The sequence below is a fragment of the Musca domestica genome, unplaced genomic scaffold (assembly GCF_030504385.1).
Source record: "Musca domestica strain aabys unplaced genomic scaffold, Musca_domestica.polishedcontigs.V.1.1 26, whole genome shotgun sequence".
Lineage (NCBI taxonomy): Eukaryota > Metazoa > Arthropoda > Insecta > Diptera > Muscidae > Musca > Musca domestica.
This window is the reverse complement of record NW_026712283.1, coordinates 4366623-4379968: the sequence shown is the minus strand read 5'-3', so window position 1 is coordinate 4379968 and position 13346 is coordinate 4366623. Positions and strand designations below refer to the sequence as shown.

Below are 13346 nucleotides of genomic sequence, written 5' to 3'. Positions count from 1 at the left end.
ATAACCACTACCGAACCATTTCTGCTGATGTTGTTGTTTTCTTTTGGCCACTTCCTTGACGTCGGGCTACGCTACCAGTATCACGGTAACGAGCGATGGTATAAGACAATCACACTATCACGCTTGAATTCTATCACGAATAGCTTTTTTCTGGAAAATTCTTTTGTATGCTTTCAAACAATGACTGGAATAATTTTAACAGTTGTCGGACGAGTGGTTTAGAGATGACAGCAGTCATTTTTTCATCTCACCCTGTATATACTGACTTTTTCACATTCTTATAGCATACTTTGAGGAGCTCAAAAATTTGTTTTTAAAAAGAAAAGAATGACTTTTATGAAAAGTATTGATATTCGTGGAAACTGCTTGCCTGGTCCTACCTGCAATCAACTTTAAACATACCCCTTTGTACCGAAATTGTGTGAATTCAAGTTTGAAGGAAGAAGGTGTGTTTAAGGAGTTTATTATTCATAAAAGAATTGGAAGTCTTCCATATAATAGCATCTGAATTCCTTATTTACGGTAATGTTGTCAAACTGAAGGATTTGGCGCACTTTAAACCGTAGGATTCTGATGTGCTATCCGCCTGATTCTGATTAAAAAGGCTGAACACAGTCAGGACTGTTTTTGCTACCAGATTCGAGTGAGTTGGTCTTGGAAGAATCCGCCCCCCCATTATCTTCGATGAGGTGATGATTGGTGTTAAGGAATTTGGTGATGTTGGCAACAAAAGTAATTGGATCACTTCTAAAAAAAAACAATTCTCTTTCGTGAAAGCTGTTCGCCTGCTCCAGATGAAAAACATGCTAATTTTCGCGAGGTCAAATGTTAAGAGCGCATTATTTGAGTAAAGCTAGGACCGCTTTTGTATCATATTCGAGTGGGTTTGGTTGCGAAAACGTTTAAGTCGGGTTAATTTGGCAGATTCTGAAAAATTACATTGAAAAAGGAATAGTTTTAAATGAAGCACTCGATGATAAGATTGATGTCCCCATATCATTGAGTTAGACAGGCAACAATTTAACCCGAATTTTCTGCAACTGCAATTTTCTGACTGGACTACGGGGATTCTGTATTTTGAAGATTTGTGTTTCACTTTTCCCCGGATTTGTTTCAAATATGGAGTTTGTAATGGATACTACATCATATGACAGAAAATTGATCATACAGGTCCACATCCTCTTATAGCCCCATATTGCTGAACCTCGAGACATTCAGAATATTGATGCTTTGTGTCACACTTTTCATCTCTTTCTCGAATCTCGATGTAGACACTACGCTTGTTTCGAGTTTCAATTTTGATTTATGATTTTTTCAATCAATTTCGATTTTTGAATCAAGGAATCAATCATTCGGTGACCAGACTAATTAACGATAAAAATTTGGTAGTGTTTGAAAAAGAATGAAAGGCCACGGAGTAACAATTTCGGATTGACTTTCAATTTACGTTATTATTGCCTTTTCTTTAGTTATGTTTCCTTTTGTTTTGGATTTTTTTATTTTTTTAACACATATTTTTATTAAAAAAAAACAAATCAATTATAACAACATATAGACGGGTATTATATAAAAAAACAAATGATCTAAATGTCTTCGAAGAAAATTTAAATAAAAAAGGCTAAATCGAACAATATATAAATAATATGCATAAAATACATATGTAATACAACAAAAAGTACTTTTTCGTACAAAACAAAAATTTATGAATTTCGTCGGAGCAAAATTACACGTTTATAAATAAATATATATGAATACATTAAAAAAATAATATGCAACATTTCAAAACCACAAAAAAAACTTTGGCGGAATTAACAAAAAAAAAAAATGAAAAATCTTATTAGTAGGCAGCTATTTAAATATAACTGGATGTACCTTAATTAATTAAGCTTAACAAATCTTAAACACCAATATTCAAAATGAAAAAAAAAACAAAATGACATCAAGAAAAGCTCTAAATCCTTTTTATCTAAAAAAAACAACAACATAAATTATGCATGAAACGAAAAAAAAAAACAAAGTAAATACCTTTTGTTAGAGATCTCCCCAAAGTATATACATACATATAAATACATACATACATATATACATTTTTTATAAACAAAAAACAATTTAGAAAATAAAAAACAAAATTATTTCTTTTGGCGCAGCATACCACACACATAAACAAACCCCCGTCCTTGGTGGAGGGTATAAAAATTTATAACATTAAAAAAAAACAAAATTGCTTAAAGAAATCTTTTTTGCTTTAAATTTGCAAATTTTTGTAACTTTCTTTTTGGTATTTTTTTAATCTACATTGCTAAGGTCTGTTTTGAAACAAAAATTTTGGAAGAAAGAATTTTGAAAAAGGCTTTAAGTCTCGGGTTCATTTGAGTGATCCTGAGAAATTACTTTAAAAAAAGGAATAGTTTTAAAGAAAAGACTAAGTGATAAGATTGATGTCCCCATATCTGAAAGGGATGAAGAATTTTGATGTAGGATGAATCACTTCTGATTCGAAGGTGCTGTCTGCATGATTGTGATTAAAAAGGGCTGAGTAACGCTAGGACCCCTTGGGTACCAGATTCGAGTGGGTTTGGTTACGAAAACCCTTAAATCGGGTTTATTTGAAAAATAAATAGTTTTGAAGGAAGGACTAGCTGATAAGATGAGGGACAAACATCTGAAATGGGTGAAGAATTTTGATGTAGGAGTGTTTCAGGAAGTCTTCGATGTTGAACTTGAAGTCCTTACTCTTACTTGAATCACATTTGATTCGAAGGTTCTGTCCGCCTGATTCTGATTAAAGGGTAAAGCAAGGACCGCTTTTGTACCAGATTCGAGTGGGTTTGGTTGCAAATAGGTATATATCGGGGTTAATTAATAACCCCGGCGATTCTTAGAATTACATTAAAAAAGGAATAGTTTTGAAGGAAGCACTCGATGATAAGATTGATGTCCCCATATCATTGAGTCAGATATATAAACACCAGGCAAACATTTAACCCGAATTTTCTGCAAATTGGAAATTTGTGTTCCTGGCATGTAGGCATCATCCTTGCATAGAACTGTTGTCTATTTAGGTCCACTTATATACCTCGAGACATTCGGTATATTGATTGTGTCACACTTTTCACATTTGGTATTTGCAATAGCCGCCTCACGATTTCTGGTATAAAACTAACTATTCCATTACAAGAGTTTTATTTATTTAATTAGTAATACTTCTTTTTAATGTCATTATGTTTTTAGTTTGATTAATTTTACCATTTGCAAATCCGTTTAATTTCTCAGCCGCCAAAAATTGTATGTTTTACAGAAATTAACCAAATGAAGGAAAAAATAAAAAGCGGGGATATCAGTTGTCTTTGTCAATGCTTCTTCTTGTTGGGAGAAAATATTCTTCTGTGACATAAACTGAGTTTCTCAGCTACACATAGAGTCAGTTTAAGGTTTCTCCCATAATTTTTGTCTCAAAACAAGTCAAGCGATGTAGTCTTCTAAAATATGGTCGGCCAGTCGACTGGAGTCTTTTTATTAAAATTTTTTTATAAAACTAAATAAAAACCCACACTGTTACAGTTGTATAAATACTACACTACTACAAAACAATTGGTAAACCAAACACAAAACAAGAGAAACATAAAAGCAATAGTTGAGCTACTTACTATCCATCTAAACGAAAGAGAGAAAAAACATAAAAATCACCGCAAGAAAATAAAAACATTTCAATATACCGAAATATGCTTATAATAAAATTTAAATCTAAATGAAGAAATTGAAAAAAAAATAGTTAAAAATCAGGAATACCAAAATAAAACAGAAGTATGTTATACAAACAAAAATATAAACAAATAATAGGAAAAACCTTTGATAAAATATTTTTCTTTTTTTTCATTTCAAATTAACCTAACCTAAAACCAAAACAAAAAACGATAATTATTAACTTTTTAAATAACATATTAAAAGAAAATAGTGTTCATACAAATATTAACAACCGAAAAAAAAAGAAAATAGTTCACAATCTATACAACCACACTTGCACTTGTATTGTTTTACTTAATTTCTTGCATTTATATTAAACAGACAAAAAAAATAAAAACTAAGTAAAACAGTTCAAGTAACTTCAAGATAAGTTCCTGGGTTATTTACAGACAAACACACCAACAGCATCATCAGTATCTTCAAGATAACAGCAACAACAACAACATGAAATAAGATCAGCATATGTTTAAAATGCTTTTGTTTTAATTATTTTGAATATTCTTTCTCAACGACTTTTTGGTTTTTGGAAAACGGCAAAACTTTTAGAATTCATAAATGTATGTATTTATTTTAAAATACAAAATCTAAAATTAACAAAAAAAAAAAAAACAATCAAATAATATTAAAATATTTAATAAAGTTAAATAAAAGCTACATATTACACATCCTGCTATTTATATACAACATTAATTATTCTTATTGTTGTCGTAAACACAATGCATTTATTTAAATGTTCCTATATTGTATAACAACAACTATTGACTGAGCTTTCATTTTTTTTCTATGGATCATAAGGCATAGATTTTTATTTACTATTACTACTAATTAATTAATGTGCAATATAAATTGTATACAGTCAGGCATGTATGTGTCACAAAGACACATTAGGGATCACTAGACCGAACACTCAATTGAAAAACACGAAATGAATAGCATTGTGAAATATTTCGAATTGGGCTGAAGATATAGTCTATTTACGTTGCTGCTGCCCATGATTTAAATCCCTTACGAGGTTCTCGCTCTAGACTAACTAACTTATTGCTATTATTACACACAAATATGACGTTCTCCTTTGTTACTTTTTCTTGTCGAATTTGGCCGTGCACAAAATAGTAGCATGGTTTACTCTCTAGGCACAGCACTTCTCTAAGAGCAAATACAAAATTTCTCTCTTCTATTAAATTAGGTTTACGATTGACTTTTTACTTTGAAAGCACATTTTTTCTTAGTGATATCGAAAAAAATGCAAAACTAGTAGATTCTTGCCGGTTCTAGAATTGAGCGTATATCTATAACACCCAAGCAAGTATAGTTCGGAAGTATAAATTATGTTGGCGCATGAATAAGACCTTCGAATCCTCTTGTAGGAGATCGATGGGAGTCGAACGAGGCAACCTATTTTCGCCATAATATTCGGCATTTATTCTGATGACCATCGGCTGTTATGGCGGCTCACACCATCACCATGGCCGGCGCTTGAGTTCTGGTGGCCAACCGAAGGTGAACATTTTCAGCTGACCTCTTTGGCAAGTAAACACGATTATTTTGTTTGTTTACAAACTGCTGGCCAACGAATGTTTTCTCATCGGAGAAAACCAAATTCGGCAGTTCACCACTTTCGGCCAAGCAAAGCAACTCTTTAGTTGTTTTTGAGTCTATTTTCTTTCTGTTGCGCTGTAAGTTCTTGCACTTTTTGGAATTTCAATGGCTTTACCCTGAGCTCCTTTTTCAATATTTCAATATAATGGAATATTGCGAGTTGTTCAGCTCACAACCATTTATCGACCACTGCGACGCGCTTCTTTACTTTTCAAACCATTTCTGCTGATGTTGCTGTTTTCTTCCGTCCACTTTCTTGACGTCGGTCGGGCTAAACTACCAGTATCGCGGTAACGAGGGATGGTACGAGACACAAAAGATTTATTCACATTTAAATGCTGGAGTGCTCTAACGATAGCCACTTGTGGTTTTCCAACCAAATATAAAGAAATCACACTATCACGCTTGAATTCCATCACGGAAAACTTTTTTTTCTGAAAAAATTTCACCAAAATACTTTTGTATGCTTGTAAACAATATAATGAGCTGTCACTAGAATAAGTTTAACAGCTGTCAGACGAGTGGCTTAGAAATGACAACATTCTGATGTTGGTTGCAGTTTTTTCATGTGATTTCATTTCTTGTATTTTCTAAAAAAAAATATAATAATTTATTAATTACTTTTTACCGCGAATTTAATTTTATATATGAAAATAAATAAATAACTATGAGAATAGGGCTCGCTATGATCGAAAAATTACATATGTACCATGGTAGAAGAATATAGGTAGATGCATCAACGCTTGGGAACATTTTTTCATTTTTCATTCAACTTTTTCAATTCCAAAATTGTTTTGACATTTCATTGTCCCAGCAGCTGTGTTGATGCGTCTACCTACATTCTTTTACCATGATATGTACTTTACTCATGTATTTCTCAACTCATGGTAGAAGAATACAGGTAGTCGCATAGACACAGCTGCTGGAAAAAAATTGAAATTGAAAATTTAATATGAAAAATGATTGAAATTTGTAAAAATTATTGAAAAATGCAATCAATTTTGAAATTGAAAATTTTAAATGAAAATTATTGAAATTTGTAAAAATTGTTGAAAAATGCAACAAATTTTGATCTTGAAAATTTTAAATGAAAAATTATTAAAATTTGTAAAAATAGTTGAAAAATGCATACCATAATTACCTCCGATTGGTAAATAAAAATGTACTTATTTTTGAAAAAAAAAACCCTTTAAAAATATTTGACTTATCAATCGTGGATGCATCTATCTGTATTCTTCTACCATGACAACTGAATGTTGTTCATGTATCACTCGATGTGTGTAAATTCTACATATGGAAAATTTGACACTACATATTTAAAAAAACATATCGTCTGAAAGAGCCTTTATGCATAGTTGTAAATTTGCCTCAATTCATGAATGCATTTGTCGTGTCCTATGTAAGCGTTGGGTAATGAAATTTTTTCTTCGTTTATAGAATGTTTACATTAAAGCATTTTGCCGCCTTAACCTCCTTTACGGTAATTTATTTGAAATGAGCAATTTAAATCCCCTGGATTTTATAAATCCCGTAATATTCCAATTCCAAAACAAAGTCGTTTGAAAAATATTTAGAACAAAAAAGGCATTGCGTTTTTTTTAGTTTTTTTTTACTTTTAAGTCAACACAGCCATTGTAAATAATTGGAAATTGAAATAAATACATAAAAATCGGAAAGAGCGAGGGGAAAATAAGTACAGTTTTATATAATATTTCATAATTTAATGAAAACCAAAAACGAAAAATAAACAAGAAACAAACAGCAATAACAAATAAACAAAAAGGGTTTTCTTATTATTAGACGAATTGAATTTAAAAAAAGAAAACAAATGTAAACATAATTAAATTGTAAATAATTGGAAATTACACAAAACAAAAAAAAACATAGTAAATGAACGAACCGCCACAAGAGATACCAAACATAAGACAAACAAAATACATGCATACATATTATATAAATATAGGTAGGGAAGAGTAGTAGAGGAAAAGGAAAACCGTAAAAAAACTATTTTGATGCAAAAATCAAAAAATCAAAATCCGTTCAGCTCTAAGAAAACAAAGTTTGTTTTTAGATTATTTATATTTATTGTGTTTAGTTCGTAACATTTTTTCATTACCATCATTAGCATACTGCCTCCCCCTATCTTTCCTTCCTCTCCTCCTTAATCATAATCTAATGCTAACCAAAAAACAAAAATAAGAAACAGAATGAAAAGAAACGTAGAGGCCGCCGCCTTATAGGCAACGAAAAAAACAAACAGTAAAAATAAAAAGTAAGGAATAAAAAACACAAGAAAACAAAAAGCAATACAATGATACAAAAGAAAACCCATAAATGAAACATTAGACAAAAACAAAATGAAAGAAAATACGTAGTTTTTTAAGTGTGGAAATTCGCCAATCCAAAGTCGAGTTTTTCTATTGTTAAAAATTATCTATCGATAACACACCAAAACAACCAAAACAAAACACGCTCTGTGGGCGCTATATATATTGTATTTTGGAGGAACAGGGTTTTGAGATTAATTGAAAAAAAAAAGACAAAAAATATGGAACCCCAAGCCATGAGCTTAGAAATTTACTTTAGAAAAGAGCAAGAAAAAGAGAGAGAACACTTGTCATCACAAAAACCTGGACCTTTAAATACTTGGTGTGTGGCGCCCAACCAAAAAAAAAAAAAACATCATTACAAAAAATAATCGCTAATTTCATGACATTTTTAAATATGTACATAATGAAACATAATGGCGATACAAACAAACAAAGAAAACCAACAAAAAATTCATTTAATAAAATATATATGCATCTGATTTATCTTCTTTTAGAGTCAAATTTGAATAAAAAAGAAATGTGTTTTATTTATAAGGAAATTAAAAACGGGAGAGAAATCAAAGAAAAAAAAAAAAACAAGTAAAAAAGCTTTAAGTTCGGCCAGGCCGAACTTTGAATACCTTCCACCATTTGGAACGAATTTGGCAAATCCGTTAAAAATTCTGTTTAAATGATAAAAATGCCAAATTTAGCCGTCATATTAGGGTCTAAACGACGACATAGGTAATTTTTGTCATAAGCCATTACAATATTTAAATGCGAAACTTGAAAAAAAATCGGTGAACAATTTCGCTAAAACCATGGAAATGCCGATAAACGGGAGGTGCCGTTCAATGGGGGCTATACGAAAACGTGGACCTGCACAGACAATTTTCTGCCATAGGCTGTAGTATTCATTACGAACTTCAAATATCAAAATTTGTAACAATTCCGGTGAATAATGTCGCTAAAATCAACAAAATATCGAATATCGGGAGGTACCGTTCAATTGGGGCTATACGAAGACGGGGACCTGTATAGACAATTTTCTGTCTTAGGCTATAGTATTCATTACGAAATTCAAATACCAAATTTGAAACAATTCCGGTGAATAATGTCCTTAAGTCATCAAAATACCCAATATCGGGAGTTACCGTTCAATGTGGGCTATATGAAGACGGGGACGAAGGATTTTTTATAGAATGTTTTTTTAAGGACCAACAGAACGTGGATTTTTTAAAGAAATATTTTTTCAGGGCCAACAGAACGTGGATTTTTTTCAAGAATATTTTTTATTTCAAGGACCCACAAAACTTGGATTTTTTTAAAGAAAACGCTTTCCAAGGACCAACAAAACGTGAATTTTTTAAAGAAAGCGCTTTTTAGACCTAGAGAACGTGAATATTTTAAAATATATTTTTTCAAGGACCAACAAAATGAGGATTTTTTAAAAAATATTTTTTCAAGCTCCTGGAGAGGGTGGATTTTTTTAAAAAATACTTTTTCAACGACGTGGATTTTTTAAAGAATTTGTTTTCAAGGACATATAGAACGTGAATTTTTTAAAAGAATATTTTTCAAGGCCCTAGAGAACATGGATTTTTTAAAAGTATATTTTTCAAGGACCTAGAGAACGTTGATTTTTTAAAAGAATATTTTTCAAGGCCCTAGAGAACCTGGATTTTTTAAAAGAATATTTTTCAAGGACCTAGAGAACGTGGATTTTTTTGAAGGACCAAGAGAAGGTGGATTTTTTAAAGAATATTTTTCGAAGGACCAAGAGAACGTGGACGTTTTAAAAAAATATTTTTTCAAGGATGACGGACTTTAGAACTATTTTTTTTCAAGGACGAGGGATTTTTAAGAATATTTTTTGTAGGACGACGGACTTTTGAAAGTATTTTTTTAAGCACGAGGGATTTTTAAGAATATTTTTTTGAAGGACGAAGGATTTTTAATATTTTTTAAGGACGAGCAATTTCAATTCCAATTTCAAACGATCGCAAATGTCTCGAGAAACTACTAATGACTCTGGGAATAGTTTCGTTCTCTCAAGAAACATTTTTTAGACAAAATAATATTTTTTCAAGGACGACGGACTTTTGAATTATTTTTATTTCAAGGACGAGGAATTTTTAAGAATATTTTTTGAAGAACGAAGGATTTTTTATAATTTTTTTTGAAGGACGAAGGATTTTTTTCCAATTTCAAACGATCGCAAATATCTCGAGAAACGACTCATGACTCTGGGAATAGTTTCATTCTCTCAAGAAACATTTTTTGACACAAAAGAATATTTTTTCAAGGACAAAGGATTTTTAAGAATATTTTTTTCGAAAAGTGTTGGCTTGTTCGTTCGGTATACAATAGTATTTTATTGTTGCAAAATTGTCAGGCTTAATCCCATTATTGTTGTTTTTATCCAAACAACGTTTGTTTATTAGTGGAGAACGATGGTAATGTTTACCAGGGGGTAAGGCAGGGAATACCTAGGTTTCGGAAAGGCCCAGCAATCCTCTTCTATTGAGCTTACGATCTCGTCACTTGGGTAAAAAAAGTTTTTTTTTTGTCATAGAAATTATTTTTAAAATAACTTCTGGGGAGAATATGCCAGACAAAAAACAGGGGAACTGATTAGGATTAATGGCTCTTTCCGAAAACTAGGTATTCCCTGCTTTACCCCCTGGCAAACATTACCATCGTTCTCCACTAACAAACAAACAATGTTTTTATAAAAACAACAATAATGGAATTAAGCCTAGCCATTTTGCAACAACAAAATATATTTTTTTTTAAGAATTTTTTTTTCTAGCAGCGTTCCCAAAAATGTCTTTCTGATCAATCCGTCTGATACTCCCACCTATTTTTTTATTTATTTTTAATTTTATGCCTTTTTTATTGTATTTTTAATGAATATTTTGTTTTTTTTTTTTTTAATTTAATTTAATTTAATTTTTTTTCAACACAATTATTAATGTCGTATAATTTTCGTTTTCTTCCCACAGTAAAAGTTGATCGCGAAAAACAACTTGTTGTTATCGATGATGCCATTGATGACATTTCCGTCGAAGATCTGCAGGAACAACTGCCCGGACATCAGCCGCGCTACGTGATCTACACCTATAAAATGGTTCACGACGATTCTCGGATATCATATCCCATGTGTTTTATATTCTATACACCACGCGATAGCCAAATTGAATTGCAAATGATGTACGCCTGTACCAAGAGTGCATTGCAGCGTGAAATCGATCTAACTCGAGTCTATGAGATACGTGAATTAGACGAATTGACTGAAGACTGGCTGAAGGAGAAATTGAGTAAATAAAAAAAGAAACAACAGAGAAAAAAAGGACGTATGGAAGGAGATATAAAATGAAACAGTAAAAGCTCAGAGATATAAACAAAATAAATATATAAATGTAACTCAATCACAGCCAATCAAGCAATATTTTTAATCAATAATTTTAAATATCAATAGCAAACAATGTAATAACAATATACATATATAACTACATAAGTATATAAAGTAAATATACATAAATAATTTTAATATATATATACATACATATATAAATGACCTCCATATACCAACGATTATATACCAAATTTTTGTATACCAACAAAAAACTCTTTTTTTACAATATCATCTAATTGTATAATGAATATTTTCCTTGCAAAACAAAAGACAAAAGCATTTATCGCTGTATGAATAAGTTCCTTGTATTTATTTGTACGTGACATGTGTATTTTTTTAATTTAAAATTTTCCATAATTTATATTTTTTTTAGTTTATTATCTTGACCAAAAACAAAGCTAAAAGGCTACTTTGAGATTAGTATGAACATTTTTAGGAAATTTTTTTTATTAATTTTTTTTAATTCAATTGTTTCCATTTCCCAATTGTTTGTGGGGCTAGTGTCGTTGTTCGACACTAACTTTGCGATAATTTTCTATCTCTTATTTGACAAAAACCTACCTTGCCAAATTTTTCTATGTACCAATTTTTAATTACAAATATGTATTATGCTATTCAAATACTTGCACATTCTAAATAAAAGAAAAATACAAAAGTTAATTGTTGTTTCATTTATTTCATATCCATACCTCTACTAATCTTAAGATGGGAATGTAATTTTCTATTACTTACTGAGAAAATTAACCTCTGTAAATTATTCGGCAGTACGAAAAGAACACATACAGGGTGAGATACCAAAAACTGCACCAAAGTCAAATGCCATATTTTTCCTTTTTTTTTTAATTTTTTTGAATGAAAGCGGAAAATTTCGGAAAATTTCGGCCAATGAAACCGTCACACGTCCTTTTAAATAAGCCATTCGGCGCCCAACGTGGGTTCTGTTACAACATTTTATGATTTTACTTTTCCAAAAAACTTTAGATATTTTTTTGTTTGACCAAATATTTACAAATCTATTTTTTTAATTTGATTAAAAATAGCTATGAATTGGCCCCAACGTGAGGATTCTTCCAAATGTTATAATATAATATGATCAGGTTTGTTATCATTGGTCTGAACGTTCGCCTAACACACTTTTTAGTTTAGAATTCCTTATATAGAACTATAATCTTTCAATTGGCGCCCAACGTGGGATGGGTATTTTTAGGTATTTTATCGCATGTTCAATAAAAAATCTAGGTGTTGATTGAGCGCTGGAATGAAACGAGGATCCTCATTTTGTAACCATTCTTGGATGGCGCGTGCTGAGTGCGATGGTCCTGTTGGAATGTCCAAGGTCTGCGGCCAAAATGTTTGAGTGCCCAAGGCTTTTAATACACCTTGCAGATTATTTTCGCGGTAATATTCGGCATTTACTCTGATGCCAAGGTCGATTAATACGAGCGGAGAGCGACCATCGGCTGTTATGGCGACCCACACCATCACCATGAGTTCTGATGGCCATCTTCAGAGCTCTTTAGAGTCTATTTTCTTTCTGTTGCGTTGTAAGTTCTTGAACTTTTTGGAATTTCAATGGCTTAACTCCGAGCTCATTTTTCAATATTTGCCGAATGGAATATTGCGATATGTTCAGCTCACGAGCCATTTTTCGGCCACTGCGACGCGGGTTTCGATCAAGTCGTTTCTTTACTTTTCGAACCATTTCTGCTGATGTTGCTGTTTTCTTTCGTCCAACTCCTCGAATGACGTCGGGCTACGCTACCAGTATCACGGTAACGAGTGATGGTACGAGACACAAAAGATTTATTAACATTTAAATGCTGGAATGCTCTAACGATAGCCACTTGTGGTTTTCCAGCCAAATATAAAGAAATCACACTATCACTCTTGAATTCCATCACGAATAACTTTCTTTCTGGACAATTCTCACCAAAATGCTTTTGTATGCTTGTAAACAACATAATGAGCTGTCACTGGAATAATTTTAACAGCTTAGATATGACGGCAGTCTGAAGTTGGTTGCAGTTTTTTCATATTACCCCGTAGAACAAGTTTTTTATTTATTTTATCTTCAATAATTTAAATGCGCTGTAATATATCTTATTTTCATTGTCAATTATTTTATATCCGTATGAACATGACATAAATTGCTGTTATTCAGTTATCGATAACTGAAATTTCCCCATTATGTCATGTTCATTCGGTGAAACTTGATTCTGTCTCTCGGTATAGGTACATTGCCAATAGTCCTCATTATGACTATTTTTATAAAGTAA

At 31.5% G+C, this 13346-nt stretch overlaps 1 protein-coding gene across 1 annotated transcript in view; it reads left to right on the top strand.

Annotated features, from left to right (window-relative positions):
- Nucleotides 1-11724, top strand: part of LOC101895375 (glia maturation factor gamma) — a 29730-nt gene extending 18006 nt beyond the window's left edge. Inside the window, exon 3 of the mRNA XM_005184099.4 lies at nt 10658-11724. Coding sequence (XP_005184156.1) covers nt 10658-10980 — 323 coding nt within the window. The 3' untranslated portion in view covers nt 10981-11724. The remainder of the gene's footprint in view (nt 1-10657) is intronic.
- The last annotated feature ends 1622 nt before the right edge of the window (nt 11725-13346 follow it).